The 27401-nt window shown below is 57.9% G+C and overlaps 2 protein-coding genes across 7 annotated transcripts; both read right to left on the bottom strand.

Moving 5' to 3' along the window:
* Window positions 1-1205: 1205 nt before the first annotated feature.
* On the bottom strand, window positions 1206-3150 carry TCAP (titin-cap). Its single transcript, XM_059379829.1, has 2 exons — window positions 2307-3150; window positions 1206-2064 (listed from the first exon to the last, which is right to left on the bottom strand). Exons 1-2 carry the CDS (start codon window positions 2414-2416, stop codon window positions 1671-1673), a joined length of 504 nt encoding a protein of 167 aa, XP_059235812.1. The 5' UTR covers window positions 2417-3150; the 3' UTR covers window positions 1206-1670.
* Window positions 3151-4308: 1158 nt separating this feature from the next.
* STARD3 (StAR related lipid transfer domain containing 3) lies at window positions 4309-26966 on the bottom strand. 6 transcript variants are annotated; one of them, XM_059379825.1, is made up of 16 exons: window positions 26835-26966; window positions 16713-16833; window positions 13614-13886; window positions 10319-10396; window positions 9859-9936; window positions 9684-9737; window positions 9169-9286; window positions 8860-8958; window positions 8601-8653; window positions 8147-8239; window positions 7430-7492; window positions 7175-7270; window positions 6775-6854; window positions 6579-6683; window positions 5435-5528; window positions 4309-5041 (listed from the first exon to the last, which is right to left on the bottom strand). In XM_059379825.1, exons 3-16 carry the CDS (start codon window positions 13833-13835, stop codon window positions 4937-4939), a joined length of 1338 nt encoding a protein of 445 aa, XP_059235808.1. In that variant the 5' UTR covers window positions 13836-13886; window positions 16713-16833; window positions 26835-26966; the 3' UTR covers window positions 4309-4936. The 6 variants fall into 6 exon arrangements, with proteins under 6 accessions (XP_059235808.1, XP_059235811.1, XP_059235805.1 ...); XM_059379828.1 differs by lacking the exon at window positions 16713-16833 and adding an exon at window positions 22917-22946; XM_059379822.1 differs by lacking the exon at window positions 16713-16833.
* Between the last annotated feature and the right edge of the window lie 435 nt (window positions 26967-27401).

The raw sequence follows: 27401 nt of genomic DNA on the forward strand, positions 1-27401 counted from the left end.
CCCCGGAAAGGACAGTCCGTTCTGGCCTCTGTCGCGGTCGCCCGGGGGCCCCAGAGCGGAGCTCTAGCCCCGCCCGGCCGATGGCACCCGCGATAGGGGATGTGAGCGAAGCTAATGCACTTAACCAGCGGAACAGCAGGGCCTCCCCGCGGCCCCTGCAGGCTTGGAGCCGCTTATCTGGGGGCTTCCTAGAGCAGAAGGCTCGGGTCGTTCTGGCCACCGCGTTGTCCGGGTAGTGTGACGGTGGGGAGGGCAAAGGGTGCAGGCGTTCTCCCCGTGTCCCCGGGCCCCAGAGGGCGCAGGCTGGGCTTTCTGCACCAAGGGACTTAGGGTTACATCAGTCTGGGGTCTCTGACCCCTCTTCTCCCCAGCCCACACTGCATTCCCCTCTTGGGGAGGGGGCCAGCCCAGGTCTGCAGGTCCTGCTTGGCACTACAGGTCAAGATGCCAGGGTCTTCCCTCCTATTCCCCCAGATGGGAGGTGGATTCCATGGGGCCGTCTCCGTGGTCTTCCTGGAGTTGGAACGCTCCAGGCCAGTCCACTGTTGCTCTGCCCGGGTGAGGCTACCAGCCCCTGTCCAGATGGGCCCCTAGCCTCTTCTATGCCCTCACCTGTGTGCCTTCCCTGGCACCCCACCTTGTCCCAAGGGGAACGTGTCTCCTTGTTGAGCCAGCTGACCAGATTGGGACAGGAGTCACAGCAGCTGTGGGGGTCACAGACAATAACCTGAGCCTCTACTCGCCATACCCCACCCTGGGCTCCCTGGGCAGGGAGGGTAGAGTGCCTGACCCCCGCCAAGGATTGATTCTATCTGGGTTCAGGTCTGAGACGTAGGTCAGCCTTGGGGTCATTGACCCCATTCACACCCTTAGGTACAGCCAAGGACAGTCCTGGTGCCAGCCCCCTCCATCTACTCCATGAAATCATTTAAGCAGGCCCTGGATGCCAGCTGGCCTGCTGGGCACTGCCCAGTGCCAGGGAACTGAACACAGAGGCCAGGCACTGACAGCAGACCCATGCTGGACAGACACCCTGTTTACAGCTCTGTCCCGTCTCCCCCACCCCCACCCAGCATGGAGTGTACCCACTAGCTCTGCCATATTTAGCTCAGTTGCAAGGCTTATTCCCAGAAGTGAGCATGGGGGGGGGGTAGTGGACACCAATGGGCTGGCCCCCACAAGGAAAGAGACTGGAACAAGAAAAGTCTGGAACATAACTGAGCATTTATTGCAGCGCTAACAGAGGATGCTGGGGGCTCCACTCTGCCTCTGCCTTCCTCACATCCCTCTCACTCCAGTCTCCTCCAAGCCTCCTTCCTAGAGCATTCCAGATCCCCTTTTCCTCGTCCTTCTCTGAAGCTGGAGCCTGGACCAGGGTCACTCCCCTCAGGGACCTCTGTCCTCACCAGCATCTTTTGTCCTTTTTCCTGGGGCTGGGGATGTTTGGCTGTGCCAGCCCCCAGCTCTCCAGCCTTTGTGCCCACTGTCTTTGCTCCCCTCCCTTTGGGAACTCAGGGACCCAGGCATCCTGGCCTCTGGCTCCCTCCTCCCCTAGCCCCCAACTCTGGGCAAACTACAAAGCGTCCATGGCCAGCAGCTCCCCTCCATGGTACTAGCCAGGAAGGGCCCAGCCCACGGCAGGCACATTAGAGCCCGAGTCACCATCTGTCTCAGCCTCTCTGTGCTTCCTGGGACATGGAGCGGGACAGGGAGCGACGCAGGGCGCCGGGCTTGCTGACAGGCACCACAGGGGGCAGCTGCTTGGTGATCTCGGCCACGTCCTGGCGCTCCACACACTGGCCACCCAGGGCTGTCTCCAGTGCCAGCAGCTCCCGCAGCTGGGTGGGGGTGTCCTCGCGCTCCTCCTTGGCGGCACCCATCTTGGCGGGGGTGAAGATGGGCAGTGGCAGCACGCGCTGGTAGGGCAGCAGATACTCCTGCAGCCCGTGGCCTAGGAGGCCCATCCGCATCACCAACCAGGGAGAGCGCTGCACCAGTGCCCGGCACTGGCCCTGCCGGTGGTAGGTCTCATGCCGCTCGGTGTCCTCCTCATGCAGAGAGCAACTGGGGAGGAGAGGGCACGGTGGTACCGAGCTCCTGAGATGTGCTACCCTCCAGTCCTGAGCGGGGCAGAAGGCTCCCTGGGGCTTGCTGGTCCTGGGGTGCAGAGTGACTCCACTCTCCCTACTGGGACCTCTCCTAGGCCCCACTCCCCAGAAACTTCTGCAGGGCTTTGTGCTCTGATCCCCTGGGGCTCAGGAGGGGTGTTCTTGGGGAGAGGGGATTCCCAGCTGCGTGGCACTCACCCCTCCTCAGGCCGCGTAGACAGCGTCAGGTCCTTCCATTCGGCCCAGAAGGCTTCTCGCCGCTCACGGTCCTCCTCGGACACCTGGCAGATCAGCTCTGCAGTGGCCATGATCAGTGCTCACTGGCTCTCAGCTCTGCTCCTCCCAGGCCCTTTAAATAGCCCCCTCCTCCACCTCCTCCAGGGGCTATTTTCAGCCCCTCTGGCGTCAGATGCTATAAGCAGAGCCAAGGCTCACCGATGGGGGACTCTCGGCCCAGGGTGGGGGTGGGGGTCCCTGGGCTCCAGCCGCCGCCTGGGGTCAGCAGTCAGCTTCTCAAGAGATCAAGATGCAGAGGTCCTCAGAGTGACACCTCCAGGTGTGTGACACTCCTTTGACACCATCTGAGACCAGGCACATGCCCAGCCTCGTGCCACCTTGGCATCTGCTCTCTGCCCCACCCCTTCCCTCTCGCCCAGGGAGGGCAGCAGCCTGTCTGTAAACAGAGTGGGCAGCGGCAGGAATTGAGGCCCTCTCTGGGCTCTGTACCAGGCCATCGGGTCCTGCTCCCACAGCTCTCCTCTGCCTGGGACCAAGGGCAAAGCCCCCGGGATCTGCACCAAGACCTGGTCCTCAATGGCCACCACTGCACTGGCAGAAAAGGACTTGGTTAGCTCCACACCTGGGACCCCGGGCATGAGCATTTGCCAGATGCTTTCCTTTCCGGTGGCCACAAGTCAGAGAAATGGCTTCCCAGTGGCCAGTCAGGGTGGAAAGAGATGTGGGAGGCGGCCCCCGGCTCTGTCCCCAGCGACACCCCAGGGCAGGTGCAATGCAAACCCAGGGGCTCTGATGAGTGGCAGTCAGACCTGGCTCTGCCCCCAAATCAGCCATAATAAGCCTCCGTGCCCATGGGGCAACCTCTGCCCCTCTCTGAGCCCCATTTTCTGGCCACAAAGTCCTGAGCAGCTCTACTGGGCCACCTGGGAGGGGCCTGGCTCTCCAGGGGAGCAGTACAGCTGCTGGGAAAGCCAGCACCCAAGGGGGACAGCTCACGGTGCAGGAAGCTGGCACACGGGGTGCTGGGCATGGGGCGGGGGAGGATGGGTCATCGCCGAGGAGACAGACACAGCAAAGGGCGCAGGAATAGGCCATACAGGAGCTGAGATGAGACCCTGCGGGAGGTGCAGAGCACCCAGCAGCTGGGAAGGCCCACCCAGGGCAGAACCACATCCTCTTGATTACTGAAGCAAGCTCTGATTCTTGCTTTAATCTCAGGACAGCCCTCCGACATAACGAGTCTCGTCTTGACAAAGAAGGAAACAGAGGCCTAGAGAAGATCTGCCCAGGGTCACGCACCTGGCCAGACCAAGCTAGGATGCCCTGCCCATGTCCTGGCTCCAAGCTAGCTGAGCTGCCCCCCGGAAGCCTGCAGGCAGGGAGGGAGGAGTGATAGAGGGAGGAGGGAGGGAGGGCAGGGATGGCTGGGATGGCGGTGGCCCTGCACTGCTCTGGCCGTTGCCTGCGATCCCACTGTGCTGCCCCTGGCGAGTGTGCTGGGGCAGAGGAGGCAGGTGAGTGGAGCCAGAGAAACAGAGATCCCAGAGGTGCCTCAGTGACCCAGAAGCCCAGGCCCCACTCCCAGACTGGCTGTGGGATCCCAAGGACAGTCAAGGCCTGCCACGGATGCTGCCGGGCCACTCCCACCTCCCCCAAGTTCCTGGGCAGGAGACCTTCCACTGACCTTCCCTCCCAGGAGGCCTGGCTGAGGGCTGGGGCATTTTCCTCTGACCAGTCATCTGTCCAGTTGGACCAGTCAGGAAAGCAGGGGGCTCCCAGACCAGGGACCCCGCCTTGCTCTGACCTCCTGCCAGCTCCAGAAGGGTGTGAGAGGGTGTGAGAGCGGTCGGGCTCTGTCGCCCCCTCCACGGTGCTGCCCCCTTCCCGCTAGAGGCCAGGTAGGAGGCGCTGCTTTTCTTTCCGTTTTTTTTTTTTTTTTTTTAAGTTCATTTTTAATAATTGGCTCAAATTACAAAGGTCCCCAAGGAACCCTGGGGGAGGGAGAGAAACCGGGAGCGGCAGACATTCACTGCCTGCACCCACCGACCCCACCTGCCACCCATTCCCCGACAAGTGCATGGGGAAAAAGGTCCCAGACCTTTTAAATAATCCTAAAAAAGCATGACGAGAGAGCAGGCAGATGAAGGGGCTCCTGCACCTGAACGTAGGTGACCAGGCCGCCCTGACCTCCATCCTGCTCGGGGCCCTGGTGTTCTCCCACCAGGTCTGCCCCTTCCATTCCAGATCCTGCCCCGGGCCAGGCAGGGGCATCTTGCATCTAGTCCTCCTGAAGGCAAGGCCAGTCACTGCGTAAACATCAGCAGAGCAGACCCCACTGGCCTTGGTGGCAGAGCCCTGGCACCTGGGTGCCTGACTGCACAACTTGCTCACGGCCATGGCTCCCAGGCACAGCAAAGCATGGAGGACAGTGGCAGCCAGGGCCCGAGGGGCTGCACCAAGAGGAAACGTCTTCCTTCCCAGTGCTTGAGGCCAGGTCCTCCGTGGGTGCCGGGAAGCCCTGCTGGCCCCCTTTCTGGCTCTGAAGGCTGTGGTGACAGGACCCTGCCCTGCAGGGTGGTGAGGGGGCACAGTTACGCCCGGGCCCCCAGCTCTCCGACGCGCTGCCGCAGGTGAAAGGCAAATTCAAACATGGTGGCCGCGAGGCTCTGATGGATGAGGTACCGGGGCAGGCGGCCCTGCGGGAAGGTGGGAAGAAGTTTCGGGAAGGCCTGCCCTCAGCCAGCAGGAGTGGGGGGAGGGGGCTCCCCTGGGTCAGAGCTGCAGGTGCAGGTGCAGCTCTGGAAGGCAGCCTAACCACCCACCCCCCGCCTCCCCCGGCAGGAAGAACACACTGTGCCGGCTCCTGGCTCCGGCCACACAAACACACCCAGGAGGGGCCGGCTTGGCAGCCAGCCACCGCTCTGTGGGGCCCAGAGAAGTGAGGGCATGTACAGGCCCTCCAGCAACCTGGGAGAACATCTTGACCTGGTCCCCAATTTGAGCATAAGAGAGGAGACAGAGTAGGTGAGGTCCTGAGTGTGACAGGTGACCACCCCCAAGATCCCCCAGCAGAGTCCCAGCACCCCCACCTTGAGATCTGTATTAAGGATCCAGATGAAGGTGCAGACTCGGGGGTTACTGGCTGACTTGAGCACGATGAAGCCCCCAGGACCGTTCTCTCCCCTATGAGAAAAGCACAATTAGGGGGGCACGTTGGCGCCAGGAAAGGCCTCCGACCTCACCCCACACCCCATTCCTGGCCCATCATGGGCTGGGGTGAAGGATGGAAGGGAGCTACTGGTCTAGCTAGCCACTGCCACTCTGCCTGAGTAGGGCCCAGAACAGGTATCCCGGAGGCCACAGGATACAGTCCTCCACCTGCACCTTATGAGGCCCAGCTCCCCCTTCTATAGCCTGCGGATGTCTGCGCACCCCTGGTGGCAGCCGTCACCCTCTCTGTGCAGGTCCTCTAGGGAAGGGAGGGGTGGGCCTTGCGTGCATTTGCTCGCATTTCTCAAATCAGCTCGCAGTACAGTGCTGGGGGGATCCCGGAGGGGGCACCTTCCCAGGAGGAGGGCAGGGCACAACCTGTCCCTGGGCCGTTCCCCCACAGCCCCACTGAGCACACTCAAGCCCACTCCGCAGAAAGAGGCCCGCTGGTCACCCGTGGGTCTGGTGTGTCAAATCTCATATTCATTGCCCAGTGCTCTCTGTGGAACCCCAAGAAGGACGGGGAGAGTGGGAAATCGGGAAGAAGGTTGGCTGCAGCACTGGGGTCTAGGGTGACAGCCTGAGACCTGGAGGATGCCCCAAGACGTGGGACAGGAAGACTGAAATGTCTCTTCCTCCGTGGGGACTTCTGAGCAGTCGGGGTGGGTGGGTGGGTGGGGGGGCAGGGCAGCGGCAGGGAGGTAAAGCTCCAGAAAACCGAGCCTTCTGCTCAGATCGCCTGGACCAGCGCCACCTCGTGGCTCCCAGCCCCCTTTTCTGGACTGCTCCCTGGCCTTGGGCCGTCCCCGGAGCTGCCCTGGAAGGCTGTGTGCTTCCAGCCCTTAATCCCCCAGTCTCCAGGAGGCAGAGCAGATTAGCCGGGCCTAGGGGCTGGGAGGGGCAGAGCCCAGCAGGACAGGGGGCTGGAAGGCGGCCTTGGCAGGACAAAGTGCCCAGAGGTCCACATGGTCCCCTACCCTGCCCTCAAAGCCACCAGGGGACGGGCCAGCCGGGATGGCTCACCTGACATATTTGTGTGTAGGGGGCCTGGTGCAGTGGGTGGTGGCGATGCCCGAGGACAGGTAGCGGTCTCTGCGTCGCTCAATGCGCCGCACGTTCACGAAGTCCCTGGGGGCGGGAGGGTTAGATGGGCAGGGAGCCAGGCCCAGGATGCAAGGGCAGGAGTCCTGCCTGAGAGGAGGGGCTTGGTGGAGCTCACCTGGGGGAGACCACCCCGCCCGCGGCCCCCGAAGAGACATCGTAGGAGATGAGAGTGTTGTCCTCTACTCGCTGCAGGATCTAAAGGCCATCAGAGGAGATGTGAGGTACAGCCCAGCCCAGGAACACCCCAAGCACAGGGTCTCAGAACCTCAGGGAACCCCCAGACCAGCCTCTTCTCTGCCCAGGTCCCTTTACTAACAGCCACTCCCAGGTCCTGGGCTGAGCTCTGTCTGTGCACTCCCTTTCCAGAAGGTGCCATTACCATCATCCCATTTTATAGACAGGGAAGCTGAGGCACAGGACAGTTTGAGGACATGGTCATGCTGGGGGATGACTGTACCTGCCCTGCCGTGTCGCTCTGCCCTGAGGGGTGGCCAGGCTGGGCCCAGTTGGCTCACCTGGCAGGCGGTCACGGTCTTGTTCCACAGCACCATCCTCTCGGGCTGGAGGATCACCTCCTGGTACACCAGCTCGGCAGGGCAGGGCAGGAAGGTCTGGGACAGGGTGGGCAGAGAGCTGAGTGGGGCCAGATGTGCTTAGGCACAGCAGCCCTTCCCTCTTGGTGGGGAGAAACCTGCCAGAAGGCCCCTCAGCCCCCTGCTGAAACCTCAGACAGACCAGGAGCCTCCAGGACCCCTGCTTCTCTCCCTCACCTTCAGGATGAAGGTCTTGCCGTGAAAGGGAATTTCGATGGTGTACACAGTGTCCCCGTACTCCTACGGTAGAGACAGAAGGGGGACAGGGAGGTGGGCGGAGGGCAGGTAGAGTGGGCCAGTGGTGAAGGGATGGGCGCCCCAACAGGGCAGCTTTGTAACAGCTCAGGGTGGAAAACTCCAGGAGTTCAGCGATATTCCGGCAGCCGGTAAAAAAACAGTGGTTCTGACAAACATCCAGCAACAAGGAGAGAAAGGCTTTTGCTGTCACATTCAAGGACAGAAGCACAGCTGCAGTTACAACTGCGATGACCCATGTCTCCAGGCCATCCTGGGCCGCCAGAGGGAATGGCCACACACAGGGACAGGGACGTGTCCCCATTCTCTAAGCTCACAGCCATCTCTTTAGAGAATATGGTTCTGCTCATGAAACAAGACACCCAGACCACGGCCAAAGCATGGCTTCCCCCTGAGCGCAGAGAGCAGTAGGGGGCCACGGATGGGTGCGGGCAGGGCAGCAGTCAGAGGAGGGCGCAGTGGAAACATCCAGTCCAGCCCCACCTCCTGCTAAGCAGCGACCCAGGGGGCTCAGCCCCCTCTCCTGGCACAGGAATAGGGTTCCAACCTGGGCCATCCCTGGGCTTCTTGGGCCTCAGAAAAGCAAGCAAAAACTCTCAACATCACATGGGCAGGTCAGATGGGAGAGAGTTTCCTTACATTGTTCTTCTCAAACTTCCAGTTCTCCTCCTGAGCCAAGATCTGGTCCACCACCGCCATGGCCTCCTTCCCCTGATGGATGTACTCCCGTTCCTGGCCCAGGAGAAGAGGCAGGAAGGAATCACCCTGGGGCTCGCCCACCACCTGCTTTGTGGCCAGTTCCTTCTCCACATACTCCATACCTACAGAGTCTGGGTTTGTCTCTCGGGCCCCATGGGGGCCCCAGGTGCTATGGCTGAACCGCTCCCCTCTGGGCCCCAGGTGTGAGCCGGCCCAGCAGACCTGACTGACGGTGAGGCAGACACTCAGGGGTACACTGATTGGCACTCGGGCTGCCTGAGGTCCACCCTCTTTGGGGAAGCCCCTTCCCACTTCGGCTTGAGCCCAGCACTGGCACCTTCTCCAGGGGGGGTTGCCCACTCCAAAGATCGGGTGGGAGCAGGGAGCCAAATACCTGGGCAGAGAAGCTTCTTTTCCCAATGTCTTCATCGGATTCATTGTCAGACCCTTCGGAAAATAAGCACAGATGACAACAGGAAGGAGTGGGAACAGACTGAGGAGGTGGTGGGGTACAAGACTGCGGGGGGACAGATAGGGAGAGGGGTGCTCGCCTTCCCCAAGGACCTGAGAGAAGGAACAGAATGAAGAGACCCAGCCAACCCGCTCCTGATGAATGCTCTCGCTGAAGGAGTTTCTCACCCACCGGCCCTCACCTGCAAAGGATTCTGGGGGTGAATAGAACTGGCCCTCGGACAGAGCACCAGGGAAGAGCAGGGGTCCACGGGCGACAGCAGCCTGGGCAGCAAGATACCCTGGGGGAGCAGACACAGGCAGCCATTGTTCCAGAACAAGGACAGCCATGCCTTAGCAGCCTGGGGTCCCCCCATTCCAAGCTCACCCTCAGGCTCTGTCCGGGAGGCTGTTCAGAATTGCCAAGATAGCTCCGAACTGGCTCTCATGCCCGAAACTCTCCACTCTTGGGGCTGCAATGACCCTCCCTGCACCCCTTCCCCAGGACTCACATCGTTCCTCCTCGGCCTCCTGTGGCAGGACTTTGAAGTCAAGGAACCAGGTCTCCAGCCAGGCAAGGACAAAGGAGACGATAGGGAGCAGGTAGCCAAATGCCCCTTTGCTGAGCAGCTGTGGAGGGAGGGGGCTGAGCTCCACAGCAGAGGGTCACCCGAATGCAGAGTCTTCTCTTGGGGCTACCAACTGTGGCACACACCCCACTCCTGGGCCCGGCTGTTTGGGGACCCCGTGTGGCACGTGCCTCTGAGGTGGCTTAATGAATTCTGCGGCAGGATAAACTGAGGATAGGCTGGCAGAGGAACTTTTTGTTCTTGGGGTTGCAGAGGGACAGGTGGAGGAAGCCAGTGAAGATGCTCCCTTGGAAATATCAAGGACAGGATTCCCCCTCACCCCAACCTGACAACAGGGACAGATGCCCCAAATCGGAGAATGGGTCCCCTCTTGGGAGAAGCCCATCCCTCCCTCTGGTGAGAGGCCCACCAGACCAGCCTGACCGTGAGCCACTGACCTCGGAGAGGATGACCTTGACGATGAGGAACGCGCTGGACACCAGCGTCGTGACCTGCCCAGGGGAGGGAAGGAGGGAGAGAGGGAAAGCGAGCTGGGGAGTGAGTCCTCTGCCACGCTGCCCCTCGCACCAGCCCCGCCAGGGCCCACACGCTGCCAGGAGAGGGCCATCTTACCGCAATCACCCACCAGTGCCGAAGCCGCAGCACCGCGTAGCCCAGGAGCAGTCCCGAGAAGCGGAAGAATGCCAAGACCTGGTGGGGAGGCGGGCAGGGGACACACAAGCCATCATGGGCTAGCCAATGCCCCCTGCTCCTGCTGAAGGTTGACTTCCCCGTCCGTCCCGCTCCCCCAGCTTCCCTCTACATGGGGTGTGATGCCTCAGGAGAGATCGACTGAGTCAGTGTTTCTTGCGGGATGACTCGGATGTGACCTTCTTGGACAGGGGTCTACTCTTCTCCCTCACCCTTGAGGCTCTCTGAAGGGAGGGCCTTATTTAGGAAGAGCTCCCTGAGGGTGGGAGCCAAGTGTCCCCGATCAGACTAGGATGTGTGCTGCAGGAACAAGAGAATCCAGCCAGAGGCACATCCCTGCACCTCCGCTGCCCCCGAAGGCCCCCTCCCTAAGTCCACTCACAAAGATGTCAAAGAAGGACGTTTTAAAGTTGTAGTGGATGATCTCCTGCTCCAGGTTCTTCCGGATGCCTGTGTTGGTCTGAAAGAGGAAGATACGAGCAGCTCTGTAGGCAGAACCAAGTCCCCAGGGGTGCCTCACCTCTGGGAACAGCGAGCAAGCAGGCGGAGTGATAAGCCACTGCCCAAGGAGGGCCCCGAAGCACCAAGGGAGGACCTGAGACCCCAGCACTAATCTCGTTCCTCCAAGCACCGGGGCAACCCGGACGGCCAGGGCCTGGCTCCAGCATGGACACCTGTGGGCACGCTGCCCAGGGAGGAGGAGGCATGGGGGGCCTCGGGGCTGTGCAGGGGAGGCAACAGTCCCCGTGCAGGCAGGTAGGGCTGGCTGACTGGGTGCTGGGAGCCTGCCTCTCACATAATCTCATCTCCCCCTCTCCACTATGGTGCTTCATCTTCCCAGCCAACTGTCCATCTGGGGTGATGGGGACCAGGGGTGGGCAGTGGTGTCAGACAGAGCCCCAGGTGGCAAATCAATTGATTAGGTTTGTGCTTAATGGGCAAAATCCATCAGGCTGCTAGAAGGAACGGCTAGCAATAGAGAGCGAGCAGACTCGTCCCTGCCCCAGCCACCCATATATTTTCGATGGGACTCGACACCTTGGCTGGGGAGGGAGAGGATCTGGACAGATACTGAGAGCCAGGCTGCAGCCTGATTTCTCAGGAGGGATGGGGCGGCAGGCCTCGGCTTCCGCCAGCCCCCTGCAGAAGGGAGGAAACAGGAGGACTCTGGGAAATGGAGCCCAGGAGCCTGCAAAGTGAGGACCCTTCATGACCACCTAGACGAGAGCTTCTAATCTCCTAGCAGGTGACCCAAACTGAGGTGTGCAGGGGGTGCTTACTGACATCTAGATGTTCAGAACCCTGAGTCTGAATCCCAGAGCGAGCTGAGCGTCTGGAATCTTTGTGAAGCTCCCAGGTGACTGCAGTGCTTAGAGCAGAAGCCAGTAGCCCAGGCAGCCCCCTCGCTGACACATGAACACCTCTGAACATCCCCACTGTGCATCTTTAAAGATTTTTTTTTTTTTTTTTTTGACGAACAGAGATCACAAGTAGGCAGAGGCAGGCAGAGAGAGAGAGGAAAGCAGGCTCCCCGCCGAGCAGAGAGCCCGATGCGGGGCTCGATCCCAGGACCCTGGGATCATGACCTGAGCCCAAGGCAGAGGCTTTAACCCACTGAGCCACCCAGGCGCCCCGCCCACTGTGCATCTTGACCTCAAGACTCCCCTGAGTCCCGTGGAGTCTCACATGCCACCCCCCACACTGACATCCTCCCACCCCAGCCTGGCCCTCCTCTTGGGCTCCACAGCTCCTCCGAGCCCTAAGAGCTGCAGCCCCTCAGAGGTCTCCCCCTGCCTGGGCACGTGCAGGTGCTGATGGCAATGGTATCCTGACTCAGGGGAGCCAAGCCCTGACCCCTGCCAGTCTCTGGCTGTAAGACCCTTCTGGAGCCCTTGTAGCCACTGGGCAACGCCCGGCCTGTTCAAGAACTAAAAACATATATGCTTCAAAACATGAAAATAAAGCCACAAAACCAAAAATTAATCACCTTTTAATTGAATGTCTATCAAGTGAAACATGATGGCTAACTCGACGAACGGCTAAGCCCAGCATTCTGAAGTTTTCATTACATCTGAAAACAATTTGGAGATCGGACTTCTCGGTTTGCAAGAATTCCCAAGTACGCACGAGGACTGCTGAGCAATTCTACCCAGTACCCAGTACATTCAGATAATTTCAAAAGGAAAATTATAAAAATTTTTTCAGCTGTCTGCTGGCAAGAAAATATATACTGAATGAGAGCTGTGGGTAACTTTTAGTGCTTGCTTTGATGCTGGCTGGGACCTTCAAAAGGAAGAATGCCTCCCGGGGCGCTGGGGAGGTGCAGTCCGTCAAGCATCTGACTCTTGGTTTCGGCTGGGGTCGTGCTCTCAGGGTTGTGGGATGGAGCCCCACGCTGGGCTCCACATGCAGGGTGGAGTCAGCTTGAGATTCTCTCTGCCCCTCCCCCAGGTCTCTGTGTGTGTCTCTCTCCAATAAATAAATAAATAAATAAATAAATAAATCTTTAAAAAAAAAAAAAATGTTAAAAATGAAGAATGCCTAAGACATCAGAAGCTCCTCAAATGGCCCTGGATCTTATGGGGCCGTAGCTTTCTCACTGGTAAAGAGGGTCCCTAGGGTCCCCCATGGCTCAATCTTGTTGAAGGTGCCAGTTCATCTATGTGCTCAAAGGACAATCACCCCCAGAGCCCTCTCCCTGAACACTTGTCACACCTCAAACTTGTCCTTTTCACCCTTAAACCAGCCCCTCCTCGAACTCCTCACTTCCATCAACAAACTCGTCGTTTTCCTGTCATCAGAGCTGGAGACCTGGAGGAAGGCGCTCTGACCCGCTCCGCAGAAGGAAAACAAGGGAAGGCTCAGAGAAGCCGAGTCCCTCACTGACATGCCGCAGTGAATACAGAGGAGACACTGAGACCCACGGAGCCTGGGAGCTTTGTTCTCACAGCTCCTGCCTCTGTGGTGGGGTCCTGCTCGGGGCCGTCAGCGCCTGGAGGTCAGGTGCCATGGCCCACTAGCCCAGCACCACACGCCAAGGAGGAGGGTGGGGACTCAGCACAGAGAGGCGGCCCCACCTCCAGGCTGCTGAGCCCAAACTGGGGGGCACTGGAGTTGTGTCCAAAATGGGGAGGGGGAGCTAGGAACCACCAGGAACTGGGAGTTTTTACTGGCTGGCCCTGCATCATGCCCTCTGCGTTTAGCACAGCGCCTCGGATGCAGCAAGGCTTTGAAAACTGCTGAGCGAGTGGATGGATGAAGGAATGACTGAATGGAGCCAGAGAGCAACAGAAGCCAGAAAGAAGACAAAAGTTTCAACCGTACCAGCACCGTCCACTGGGATCTCTCCGCCCTCCTCACGAGTGTCCACTAGAGGGCAGTTTGGCGCAGAGGTCAAGGGTGTGAACCCTGCAGCCTGAGGGTCCGGGTTCAAACTCTGCCCTTCTTCACCTACTTGCTAAGGGACCTTCGACAATGACTCTCCAGCCCTCGGAGCTCCCCTTTCTTTGGAAGATGAGAACGGATGTTCCAATCTTCCCACTCTTCATTTTACCGAGAAATCTAACCCCCGCCAGAGACCATCCTCTGGTAGCTGTAGTGGCAGCTACAGCTGGAGGAAGGCCCAGGTGACACCCCCACCCCCAGTGCAGTCTGGGGTCCACTCACGGTCCACTCACGTTCAGCTCGATGATCCAGAGCAGGGAGATGAAGAGCAGGTCGAAGGTGACAAAGAGACAGAAGGTGCGGCGGACATCAGAGATGGTGCGGCGCTTCTCCGGAGGGGGCGGGAAGAAGTGCGAGGACAGGGCCTGGCTGTGGGACAGCGATGAGCCGAGGGAGGCCACGGCGGGCAGGCTGCGCTCCAAGTCGCGGGCCAGCTCCCCAGCCAGTTTGTTCATCCTGATGGGCCCCCACCTCACGGGGGGTAAGGCGGGGCCTCAGCCGCAAGGCTGCAGGGGGGGCGGGTGGCTGGGTTAGGCAGCCTGGTGAGGGCCTGGAGGTCCTGTTAGTTAACCTCCTTCCCTCTGCGCACCCCCCCCACCAACGCCCTTTGCTCCCAAACGCATCTGCCCCCCTCACATCCCAACCCCAGGGGGGCCCAGGGCCCTCTAAGCCCAAATTCTCCCCAGCAGCCCCACTTCTGAGCTGGAGGGGGTTGAGCGCCCCTCTCGCTCTCATTCCTCCTCACCAACTCCTGCCCCGCAAAGCCCAGCAACCCACAGTTCACCCTTGGAGGGCTCTGGGGTCCTCCCCGCGGCTTTAGGGTACAGCCTGCTCCTGCCAGGCCCGCTGGAGGTTCAGCCTCTGGTCCTGTCAACAGCCCCTCGGGCCCGCCCCCCCCCCCCCCCCCCAGGAGAAGAGGGCCCCAAGCTCTGTTCTTTGTTTGCCAAGCACAAAGCCACATTCCCTCCCAGCAGCCAGCCCTACCCTCCCACCCCCTAATCCATGGCAACTGGGAGGGACTTCCTAGAGCAGCGTCTCTGAGTGCTGTGTGCCGGGACAGCCACAGCCGTATGAAGGAAGGACATCTTGGTCCCTTCTCTCCAGCGTCAGGCCCACTACTATCCTCTCCCCTGGTGTGACAACCAGCCCTCGGGGTGAGTCGGCCTCTCTCACCCTGCCACAACTGCGAAAAAAGAGTTGTCGCAACAGGCAGAGGAAGGTCTGCCAAACACTGATCACAGCCCGCCTTCCAGAGCCCTCCAGCCCAGGCCCTGCCCTGGTGGCCCCACCCGCTCTTCCAGAAGCTCCTCTTACAGGGCAGATAGGACTCTGGACCACCCCACCGCCCATCCCACGGCCACCCTGGCCTTCTTTTCGGTCCCTCAGTGTGGCCGCCAGGTCCTGCCCCGGGACCTTGTACCTAGCTCTCCCCTCCCCAATCCTTCCAACAAGCAGCTCTAAAGTCCTCTCCTTTGGGCGCCTGGGGGGCTTGGTCATTGGGCGTCTGCTTTCGGCTCAGGTCATTGATCCGGGGGTCATGGAATCAAGCCGCGCATTGGGCTCCTTGCTTGGCAGGAATCCTGCCTCTCCCTCTCCCACGCCCTGTTGGTGTTCCCTCTCTCCCTGTCTGTGTCAAATAAATAAAATTCTTAAAAAAAATAAAAAGTCCTCTCCTCCTCAGAACTGCCCCATACCCACCCCCCAGGGACAGCAGTCTTGCTCTATGACAGGGACCCTGAGCCTGTCACGATCTGCCAGCGTCTTAGTCCTTGTTCTGCCAACTCTCCGGGTGCAGGGCTTCCCCCGGCCGAGTCACTGCCGTCTCCCAGCACCTAGCACAGGGCCTGGCACCCAGGAAGGCTGCACGACTGCCTGCTGGCGGCTACTGCAGCGGGTGTCCTGGTCCTCAGCTCCGTGCCATGCTGCCGCGACATGGGTCGAACCTCAACAGAGAACCAGCCACGGCCCGAGGCGAGGCCCGAGCCCCACTGCCCACAGAACCCTGTGCCCACAGTTGTGCTTCAGGCCCATGCAGGCCAGGACGGGGCCTTCTAGTTCACAGAGCAGGCAGCCAAGACTGAAGGGGCAACGGCCCGAACTACCCCTTGCCTGTGCGACCACGGGCCGAAACTCTTACGAACACTAGGGCAGGGACCTGGAGGACTCCCTGCCGGCCGCGTGGTCCCCAGACCCAAGGTCTCTGCTCCACTCATGTGCTGGCAAAGAGCCCGCAGCGGCCCTGTCCCCGGGGCTTAGCCCAGAGCCAGAGGAAGCAGGCTCAGTGTGGTGGTGCCCAGGCTTCTGGGGCTCGGTCAGAGTCTCCCTGAATCTTCTCTCATGCCAGAGAGCCAGGCTTGGGGGCTAGTGGGAGGAGAACCCTGGATGTTGGTCTCTGGGTCCTGACAAGGCAAGACCTAACCAGTGCCCCCCCCGCCCCGATCTGCTATCCCCTCATACCTTTGTCATGTCTACTACCTTCTGGGGCCCCTCAATCTATCAGGTCCCGAGCAAGCTCCCCGTCTGTGACTGGCAGGGGATTCTGAGCAAGCCAGTGTGTCCACCCCTCTGCCTCCATGCAAGCCCCAGTGGACAGGAGTGGGCTGTTCTCAGCAGAGGCAGCCGCACAAGGCCACCCCCCAACAGCACACTCTTGGGGTTGCCATGCCCGGCTCATGTGGAGGGCACTGAAGGAAAGCTGGGCCCAGCTCTGGAAGGAGGCAGTCAGAGAGGAGATGTGACAGGCTGCCGGCAATGTGACCCCCACAACATCCGTCAGCTGGACCTGGTGGCAGACAGAACGCACAGTGCATCGCTCACTGTGACAGGGCTATGGCTCCAGGGTGGGTGACATTTCCGTTTCTTTAATGGCCCTCTTGTCTGCTGCCAGACCTGTTTCCATTTCTCTTCCTCCTTCCTGTCTCTCTCCCAAACCGCCTTTCTATCTTTGTGTCTCTGTATCCCGCTCCTGTGACCATCTTTATGGGTCTTCCTCCCCAAGTCTCCCCCATCTGTGAGTCTGTCTGCACCGCCATCAGCTCGGTCTCACGCTCCCTTCCTCCTCGTGTGTGTGCGCGCGCACGCCTTCCTCCGTGTGTGCGCACGCGCGAGTGTGTGTGTGTGTGTGTGTCAGCGTCCCTATCCACTCCTCTCCCTCTTCTCGATCTCACTGCAGGGTGCTGTGGCTTCTCTCCTGCCAGGCTGCTCCCAAGTCTGTCTGGCATTGTCCCCAGCTTCCTTCCTCCCTCCCTCCCTGGGGACAGGACCCGGGTGGCAGCAGATTGGTGTGAGACCACCCCCCCTCCTCTGGGAGCAGCAGCGGCACTGACACTCACACATGCAGACGTCCTCGGTGAAGCGAGAGACGCAGATGAGGGCTGAGAGCAAAGGTGCTGGGGGAATCCGGGAGAGTTCCAGACGCAGGGGTGCGTGGAAGCCAGGCAGGGCTGGGGACAGCTGGCCAAGAGAAAGGGGGTATGGGGGGGTGGTTCTACATCACCCTCCACCGTGAAAGCTGCTCAGAAACCAAAGAACACATACAGTAGAAGGAGTACTGGTCAGGGATGAAGACCTGAGCGCCAGTCCTGGGGAAGCCACTAACCCTGAGTAACCCGGCAAGTCCTCACCAAGGCCCTGCTTCTTCTTCTTTTTTTTTTTCTTTTAAGATTTTTATTTATTTGACAGACAGATCACAAGTAGGCAGAGAAGCAGGCAGAGAGAGAGGAAGGGAAGCAGGCTCCCTGCTGAGCAGAGAGCCTGATGCGAGGCTTGATCCCAGGACCCTGGGATCATGACCCGAGCTGAAGGCAGAGGCTTTAACCACTGAGCCACCCAGGTGCCCCAAGGCCCTGCTTCTTTATCTGAGGGGAGAAGTGCTTTTTCAAACCCTTTTCTTCAAGCAAGAGAAACTTAGAGAACGAGAGAGAAAGAGAGAAAGAAAGAGAAAAAGAAAAGAAGAAAAAGGGAAAGGAAAAGAAAAAGGAAGAAGGAAAAGAAAACCTTACTTAGAATCTAAAATAGAAAAAAGATAAAAATGGGACTGCTCTGGGTCTTGCCACAGAAGGTGGCCACAGACAGTCCCCCTGGGCAGACATTCCTCAAACCCCAGGGTTACCCCAGGGGCACTTCCTTAGGCCCAGTTTGAAAACTGCCCACTCAGATGACTTCAAAAGCTCTCTGGGCTTCATCAAGCCACCTGCCAGTCTAAGAGGCGGAAATCATCTCGGCCTGGAACTCCCCTGAATGGTCCCCAAAGTACTTGTGCTCTGGTCCCCTGGCCCTGGGAGTGGAAGGTGGCAGCTGGCCTCCGCCCCACCGTGCCCAGCGTCCTGCTGAGAGGGAGGCAGGAATGAGTGCTGTGGGCGGGAGACAGCAGGGCTGCCACCAGGGACCCCGGAAGCAGCTCCCCCTGCTCCGCCCAAGCCCCTGACCAGGCATCAGGCGCAGAACAGGACGCGTGGGGTAAAGGAGTCCGCCCTGGGGTTAGCTGTAGACCTGACATTCACAGGGCCTGTGTTTTAGGAGAAGCTTAGCTACACTGGCTTGGGGAAGGGGATGAGGAAATTGGAGGTTTTATCATCCCAGCTTGCAAGGGAAAGAGGGGTGAGGAGGAGGAGGCAATCCACCCCAGATTACTCCAGTTCTTTCAGTTCCTGAGGCAAAGAAGAGGGGCAGGCACGGGCCCCCAGGGCCTGCCAGGCCTTCTCTTACCCCAGGAAATGCCACTGTTGGCCAGACTGCAAGAGGGGCTTTCGGGTAGGGTCCCAGACTCAGGCCAGACAATCGTAGGCAGCTGACACTGTTGAAAGAGAACTGGACTCCGAGGTTAGGGTTCAAGTCTCAGTCTGCCCTTATGAGCTGGGCACTCTGGAGCAAACACAACCATTATGAGACTCAGTTTCCTCCGATACATTAAATAAAGGCAACACTGATATAGTTAATGCCTTTGAATCATGCCCTTAAAAATGGTTAAAACGCGGGGCACTTGGGTGGCTCAGTGTGTTAAGGGTCTGCCTTCAGCTCAGGTCATGATCCCAGGATCCTGGGATCAAGTCGCACATCAGGCCCCCTACTCAGCGGGGAGCCTGCTTCTCCCTCGGCCTGCTGCTCATCCCCCCTTGCTTGTGCTCTCTCACTCACTCTCTCAAATAAATAAAATCTTTAAAAAAAAGAAAGAAAAGAAAAAAGAATGGCCCAAGTCATTCCAGCTCCAGGCACAGGTGAATTCCCAGGGTGCAGGCGGTGGCAGGAAGCGGGGGCTGTCCTGGCTCCCCGCACAGGCTCTAAGGGGCAGTGCCAGGGCCGACCGCCAACACTACAGCTTCCCACTGGGGCCCCGGACCTGCTGCAGGCACCCCTCGTTTCCCATTTCCACAGCTCTTAGAGGACAAGGGCACAGATGGGGTCCTTGACAGCTCTCAGTCACAGCCCAGACCAGAAGCTCCAGCCACCTCTGCCGCTCAACACCCGGAAGGCCTGCAGCTCCCAGCGGGGGTTCCCAGGCCGAGGCAAGTCTACAATTTAACAGTGCCACGTACTCACTGTACCAGCCTCAGAGGCTATACAGGACACTGGGGACACCTGTCTTGACCCCGCTATCTGGGGCATCAAAGGACACAGCGATGCATGTGAAGTGCCTGGAACAGTGCCTGGAACCACAGAGTAAAGGCTCAGCAGACGTTAGCCCCTCATGCCACAGTCCCCTCCGAGGCCCCCTGCCCTTTAACACGCCCTGACCTCCAACAGAGAACCAGCCAAACTGTCCCAGGTCCAGCTAGAGCTTCCTCTGCAAAGCTAAGCTACCCTGGTCTCCGGGTACAGGAACCAAGCCTCATTAGTAGCCAGAAATGACCCACACCTCTGAGACGTGTGGCTTCTCCAAACCTTCTCTTGAGGCCGACGGGACAGTGGACTCAACATCTCCCTCAACATCTCCCTCACTCCGTACTCCTCAGCAAATGGGAGCACTAGCCTCACACTGGCCATGGAGGCTTCCCAGTGGGGTCCCTATCTCTGTACAAACCAGGAGGAATCAGTGAAGCTGAGAAAGAACTGAGAAAGAACCGAGAAAGGCCAAGCCCGGAGAAGTTTCAAACCCTGGATTCCTGCTTTACTACAGCTGAGCCTCTCTGTGCCTCAGTTCTCTCTTCTGTAAAGTGAGGATAACAGTGGCACCTGTTTTGTACAGGTGCTGTAAGGATTAAACAGCTTATTAAATGCACTGGCCTAGAACAGTCCCTGACACAGAGTGATCACCGCCTAAGGATCAGCCAGGATGACACCCCTGTCTCTTCTTTAGAGGAAGACACAGTCTTGAGATCTGACTGCCTCAGTTGGATAGCTTCAGGCCAGGACTGGGGCTGTTCTGGGTCAAGTCACCCCTATAAGGCCCAGGTGAGTGGAGACTCCACAAACTGGCAGGAGGCCAAGACTCTGAGAGATGGTGGCTGCTGCCTGTGTCCTGCCACTGGTCAGTCACCAGTCAGGGAGCTGGTTCAGGGAGGGCAGGACAGCAGATCAAACAGGACTACAGGGCAGCTGGGTGACTCAGTCTGTTGAGCATCTGCCTTCCACACAGGTGGTGATCCCAGGGTTCTAGGACCGAGTCCCGCCTCGGGCTCCCTACTCAGTGTGGAGTCTGCTTCTCCCTCACCATCTGCCTGTCACCCCCACCCCGGCTTGTACTCTCTCTGTCAAATAAATAAAAATCTTTAAAAACGAAAACAAAACACAGGACTACAGGCCATCCTGAGGAGCTAGCACAGAAGAAACAAATGCGGCCTAGCAGTGGCCTGCACTGACCCCCTGCAGACACCTCTCCTTTACTCCTCACACCCCACCAGAAGCTGTGGAGTGAGGGTGGGCTGGAGGAGACAGAAGGTTGGAGAGGACTGCCCACAGTCCCCCGGGGCAGGATGGGGCAGAGCTGGCCCACCTCTGCTGGCCCCGTAGGCCCTACGGCCACCCGCCAAGAGCCTGTGGAGAGCCCAGCACCCTCCCCTCCACATCCAAACCATCAGCAAATCTTACTGGCTCTTCCTTCAAAATCTGGCCAGTGTATGTGCCCGCTGTCACCCTGTCCAAACCATCACCTCTTACCTGCTACACCTTCCTGGCTACCTTCTTGTCTACATCCCAAGTCTCGTCTCAACACAGCAGCCAGAGGGATCCTGGTAAAAGTCAGACCACACCTCCCAATGCTCCAAACCTCCAATGGCTTCCAGCTCACCCTGAGTAAAGGCCAAAGTCTCCATCCTGGCCTACAAGCCTGCTCTTCCCCAGCCTCTTCCCCTGGAACCCTCTGATCCAGCTATACTGGTCCTTCTCTGTTCCTTGGACATAACTAGCATGGCCATGCTCCCACCCCAGGACCCTTGCACCTGCTGTCCTGTCTGTCTGAAGTTCTCCCCCAGGTCTCTGCAGTACTCCCTCCATTCTGGTCTCTGTACATGTCCCTTTGGAGAAGCCTTCCCTGAACTCCCTATTTAGCTCCCACCCTTCATCCCCTTCCCTGCTTTATTCTTCATAGAGCTTACCACCCCAGACGTATTATATGTTTACAGGTCTGCGTTTACTACCTGTCTTCTTCTGGAATGCAAACTTCACACAAGCAGGAACTCCTCCTGCTTTGCTCCGTGCTGTGTGCCCAGCACCCAGAGAGGTACCAGGCTCTGGAAGATACTCAGGCAAAGTGTCAAGCAACTAGCCTGAGCACGGGTGTGCATGTACACAGCCCTGCCCAGGCCTGAAGGAGGAGCCCTCCCAGGCCAGACTGTCTCTCCAGGAGCTGGACTCCGCCCTCTGCTGGTGTCTCTCCTCAGGTAGAGTCCAGGCACCAGCAGGCCAGGGGAACTGGTTTCCTCTGCAACCTGAGGCATGGTGGATGCCCTCCTCCCTTTTCCTGGGCACCAATTTGCAGAGAGAAGATGACATAAGCTAAGTTCCTTGGATAGCGAAGGTCCAGAAGAAAGAAGGACATGCTCCCTGGGAGAGATCCCAGCGCTCCTCTCCGGCTGTGGGGGCCGAGGCTCCTCCCCTTTCCAATACTCTCCTGACCACTGGCTGCTTCCAGAACACACCGTGGCTGGCAGTCTCCCTTCTGAGCCTCCACTGCCCTCCACTTTCACATTCTATAATGACCTCCTTCCCCTGGGAGAGAACTCCAGTTCTTCAGAGACCAGTTCAAACCCCACTTCCTGGGCAAAGCTCTCCCTCACCATCCAAGGCTCCTCCGACCCCAGCTCTCAGGACTCTGGCTCAGCACTACTCTAGACTTGAGGTTCAAAGTCAAAGTCATCTTTCCTTGAACACTTTAGGCCTGAGTCACAGTGCTTGGCCATGGCACCTGTTCAGGAAGTTAACTGGTCTGTGGGTCTGTAATGTCCAGCCTGGAACAGGGGAAAGGGCACGGGTTTGCGGACTGGGCATCAGACCTGGAGTCAAAAGTTGAAGACCGACCATTCATGACTAGACTGTGAGCCCTTGACTAAATCACTGAGTCTCTCTGAACCTCAGTCTCCTTACCTATAAAATGGGGATGGTATAGTGACCACTTCACAGAGCTACTGAAAGGATTAGGAATAACCCACACAGAATGTCTGTGCTTAAGTAACAGCAGCTATGACTACTGTGAGGGGCTACGGATCTGGTCTTAGGGGCAGGGCCTGGGCCAGGCACGTGCAGCATAGACTCTGCCCAAACAGGGCCCCATATGTACTGCCGGATGCAGAGATGGGCCCTGGCCTCAGAGAGCTGACCCCAGACAGCAACAGCAGGCTCTATTATACTTCCGGGCTCAGTGGCCCGTGCCATCAGCCACGGCACAGCTGGCTTATTGGCCCCTACCCTGTCTCACTCACAGAGAATTTGGGGAAGTTCCTAGAGGCGGACTTTAAGAAGAGGACACAAACCAGGCTCCATTTCTCCTTTCCCTCTGGAGAAGTGGAAGGGGAAGAGTCAAGCCAAAACAGAAAGTACATTCATCGCTGTGCACTGCCCCCTCCGGCCAGGATGTTCTGAAAATACAGAAAAACCCTAACAGACCAAGGCTGACTCAGGCCCCCTGCCTCCTCCACACACCAGGCCCCATTAAATGTCCAGGATGCCCCAGCTTGGTGCTGACAAGACCCCTGGCCTACTCAGGGGCTGGTGAGTCAGGCCCCACCCACCCTTAGTGCTACTGGATAAAACTCGGGAGCTAGTGAGGTCAAGTTCTCAAGGTCAGTCTGGAAAGGGCCAGTCATCTTCCGGGAGAGAGCTCAGTCAGGTCAGCTCATTCAAGGGAAGGCTCCACAGGCAGAAGGGAGTTCAGTACAGACCCCTGCCAGCACCAGCTCTGGCCAGGCAGAAGCCAGGATCAGCCCTAGCCAGAAAAAGTTCGCAAGGATACACAACTGGTCAGAGAGGATGCCCTGCTTGTCCCTTGTTTTACAGATGTGGCAGCCACCCCTGGGGGAGGGGTACCCAGGCAGTTTCTCAGAGACAGCTGTGGGCCTGGAGTCAAGAGACAGTTCTTGAAGGTCCTGCTGAGTGACACTGACCTTACTTCCCTGGAGTCCCAGCCTCCACATCTGTAAAATGGAGCCAACGAGGGAACAAGTATGAGCCGACAAATGTACAGGCTTTCTCGTCTCACCCACACAACCCCCCCACCCCCCCGCCAACTCTAGGTGTGTGAGAGCTCTGTTTTTTGTTTTTGTTTTTTTAAAGATTTTATTTATTTATTTGACAGACCGAGATCACAAGCAGGTAGAGAGGGAGGCAGAGAGAAAGAGCCGGATGTGGGGGGGGGGGGGCTCCATCCCAGGACCCTGGAATCATGACCTGAGCCAAAGGCAGAAGCTTTAACCCACTGAGCCACCCAGGCGTGCCCCCCCAAGAGTTCAGTTTAACGCGGAGCCTGTGCTAGTCCCTGGGGCTATTCGGGGACTCGGGGTCTGGTGAAGGAAGCTAACACATACATAAAAGAGTGTCTCACTGTAATCAGCACTTTCAGGGAGGAACAAACAATGGACCGTGGGCCCTCAGAGAAGGGACATCTGACCCAGGCTGCAGTGGGTGAGGTTGGGAAAGCCACAAAGGGGAGGAGCCCTCTGACCCAGGCCTTGAAGAATCCATATATATCAACCATGGGCAAGGAAGACAAGCATTTCAGGCAGGCAAACTAGCATGACCAAAGGCCCAGACTCTGGTCTAAAGCACAGGCCCAGGGGCGCCTGGGTGGCTCAGTTGGTTGGACGACTGCCTTCGGCTCAGGTCATGATCCTGGAGTCCCGGGATCAAGTCCCACATCGGGCTCCCAGCTCCATGGGGAGTCTGCTTCTCCCTCTGACCTTCTTCTCACTCATGTTCTCTCTCACTGTCTCTCTCTCAAATAAATAAATAAAATCTTTAAAAAAAATAAAAATAAAAATAAAAAATAAAACACAGGCCCAGCGCATAAGCTTGCAGGCTGAACACCCCAGGGGCTCTGCTCCCAACACCAGGCGCCAGGCCTTCAGTCCCCTCCTGGCATGGTCCCCACAGGCTCCTAAACCAAGGGGACACTTCCTTATGGCCAAGCAAGGAAAGGAATCCCCAAACTCAGCAAAGGAGGCTGCCTCTGCCCTCCTTAGCCCTCCCCCTGCAAGAGCTCTGTTCAGAGGACCCAGCTGCCCACTCTCTGAGTCCACCCTGGTCTCTACCTCTCTTTGGTAAGCTCATCCTCTTGCCCTAAGGTCCCTCACTAATTGTCAGCTGCTCTGGGAAGCCATTCTTGGCCCTTCTTTCCCACGGGTTCCCAGAGCTCTGTGTACATCCCCACAGAATTAATGCTTGTCATGTAACATTCATTCATTTCCAGAGTCATTTCTGAGCAGACTAACATCAGGCCTGGGTCTTTTTCATTCTTGAATCCTCATTCAATAAATCCAAACCCCGAACCCCATGCCCTCCACCTCAGCATTTTATTTATTGACAAAAAGCCAGGCTTTGGGGCTCTGGGACAGAATGAGAAGTCAGCCACATCAACATTCCTCAAGTAACTTACGAAATTAAATATTACTACCACTGCTCTGTAACATTTTTATATAAGCAATAACAGCTCACATGTATTTACTGAGCATTCATGTGCTCACTGATTTAAACCCTACACACACATTATTTCATTGAATCCTTACAGTAACTCTATGAGGTAGATGCAGTGCTACCTCCATTTTACAAATGAGGAAACTGGGGCACGTGGGTGGCTCAGTGGGTTAAGCCTCTGCCTTTGGCTCAGGTCATCATCTCAGGGTCCTGGGATCAAGCCCCGAATCAGGTTCTCTGCTCAGCGGGGAGCCTGTTTCCCCTCTCTGTGCCTGCCTCTCTGCCTACTTGTGATCTCTCTTGCTCTGTCAAATAAGTAAATAAATCTTTAAAAAAAAAAAATGAGGAAACTGAGGCACTTTCCTCACCAAGGGGACAAAATAGTATCAGAACCCACAAAGTCTGAATCAGGAGCCTGTATTCTCAACCACTGTTCTTTTTTTTTTTTTTTTTTAAAGATTTTATTTATTTATTTGAGAGAGACAGTGAGAGAGAGCATGAGCGAGGAGAAGGTCAGAGGGAGAAGCAGACTCCCCATGGAGCTGGGAGCCTGATGTGGGATTCGATCCTGGAACTCCGGGATCATGACCTGAGCCGAAGGCAGTCGTCCAACCAACTGAGCCACCCAGGCATCCCTCTCAACCACTGTTCTAGTATGGACAGGGTGTTGCAGGGACACAGGGGGGGAGTATTGTGGGGGGGGGGGGGGGAGAAAGTCAACCCAGAGGTCATATTGCCTGAGCTGAGCACTTAAAAAGACAAGTAGAAGGTAGCCTGGCAGATAAGAAAGGGGCTTCCCAGGCAGAGGGGCTGGTGTGCAAAGACATGGAGACAGAAAAGTACAAGGTGTGGGCAAGTTCATTCTGCAGCACCTTGTTACTGGACTTGAGGGTGCACTTAGGAGACTGGCAGGAAAGAGGCCAGAACCCAGACGGTGCTGCAAACTGTGCTGGGATCCACCTTTTTCCACAAGCAGTGGGAGGCCAACTTGTTTGCTTTTTCCACAAGCAAGAAAGTAATGCTATGAGACTTGTGCTTTAAAAAGATCACAAGGGGCGCCTGGGTGGCTCAGTGGGTTAAAGCCTCTGCCTTTGGCTCAGGTCATGATCCCAGGGTCCTGGGATCGAGCCCCACATCAGGCTCTCTGCTCAGCAGGGAGCCTGCTTTTCCCTCTCTCTCTTCCTGCCTCTCTGGCTATCTGTCAAATAAATAAATAAAATCTTCAAATAAAAATAAAAAGGGGCACTTGGCTGGCTCAGTCAGTTTAGTTTAAAAAAAAAAAAAAAAAAAGAAAAGAAAAAGGATCCTAAGGCTTAGTGTGGGTTGCAAGCAGCCAGGATTGGAAGCTGCTGGGAAGCCACTACAGTTATCCTGGTGAGAAACACATCCAAGTGGTACCAGAAGAGATGGAGGCCCAGGACCAGGTGTACAGCATGTTCAGGAAATCAGCTGGATCGGGGCACCCCACAGATATGGGAACTGAGGGAGAAGAGGAAGCATAATACAATTTCCTGGTCTCGCGCTGGGATGCGATGGCACAGGAAGAATGCACTTGCAGGGGGGAAAGACCAGTCCAAGAGAGCTGCCGCTGAAGTGGAGCTGTCCACTGGTAGCTGGGACGCCGAAGTCTGGGGCTCCAGGGAGGGACTACGCTGAAGAAAGAGGTCGATGTGGGTGCCTTTCGGGTACCTAGGTGGTGTAGAGCTGAAGCCAAAAGAGTGGATGAGACCATCAAAACTCAGTGTATAGAGCGGGGGTTTGGGCAGGAGACGAGACTGGGAAACGGTACTTCCACTGTCAGGACGGGAGGAAGAAAATCAGGAGACGCAGACGCCGAGGACGCCAAGGGGGAGGGGCGTGTCAATTACATCAATTAGGAACGAGTGTCACTGGTGTAATGCACCTCTAAGAACTCGAGATTCTTTAAAGAGCCCTTTTGATGTCAGTTAGGGAAGTCATTCACTGCCGTTTTCAAAGGAAGTTGGGGGAGACCGGAAGACAGTGAGACGCAGACCTATCCGGACGTGTAGATGTTTTCCTCCTCTTTCAGAGACCCTGACCCCTGCCCATATCCAACTCCTGACCCCCACTACCCAGATTCCGTGCCTCGCCTCTCCCCTCAGAGTGAAGAGCGTGTCTCGGGAGGGCGATCCGGGACGCCCTTCCCGGGCGCTCTCGGGTGGGCGGGGCCGCGGAGGGTCGGCGTCGGAGCCCCCCAGAACCCCGCGCGGGGCGGAGCGAGGCCGAGCAGGGAAAGGGGGCGGAACCTGAGACGCGGCGGGTGCGGGAAGGGTCGGACGGAACCAACAACGGACACTGGGCAGGGAGGTGGAATCCGTTGACAAGACACAGACCTCGTACCACCCAGCCCCAGTGACCTCCCCCGGACCCACCTGCTCCATATCAGCCACCGCCCAGGCTCTTCCTGCCTCAGCCGCAGTCCGGCTCGGCAGCCCTCGGAGCGCCTCCGAACGGAACAGGATCTCCCGGCGGCGCCACTTCCGCCACTGCGCCCGCCCCCGAGAGCGACGGGGCTGTACGTAGGGTGCAGCCCCGCCCCTTCGCCTCAGTCTCCGCCCCCAAGCGTTAGGGCCCGGCTTGGAGGGCCGGAAGTGGGGACTGCTTGAGAGGGTCTTACTAATGGTGGGGGAAATGGGAAGGAATCCCAGGATCATCATCATTGTTGGGCCACAGAGGCCTGGCACTGTGGGGTTAAAAAGGGGAATTAACCGAGGGGAGGCTTTTGGGGCTGGCGGACAGGTCCCTTTGGAGAAACCCAATTACTCTTGAAAGTTCTTTTCCCTCCCTGCCTCGTTCAGCCACCCCCTAGCAGGATCCTAGGGTACTCCTGTGGTCCTTCCTAAGAGTGCTCTGACCTTGTCTGCAGGAAAGATCCAGACTAGAGGACCAGACACTAGGGTCGAGGTGGCTACCCACCAGGTCTTCCACATAGGGGACCC

This window comes from Mustela nigripes, chromosome 16, assembly GCF_022355385.1.
Source record: "Mustela nigripes isolate SB6536 chromosome 16, MUSNIG.SB6536, whole genome shotgun sequence".
NCBI classification, from domain to species: Eukaryota; Metazoa; Chordata; class Mammalia; order Carnivora; family Mustelidae; genus Mustela; species Mustela nigripes.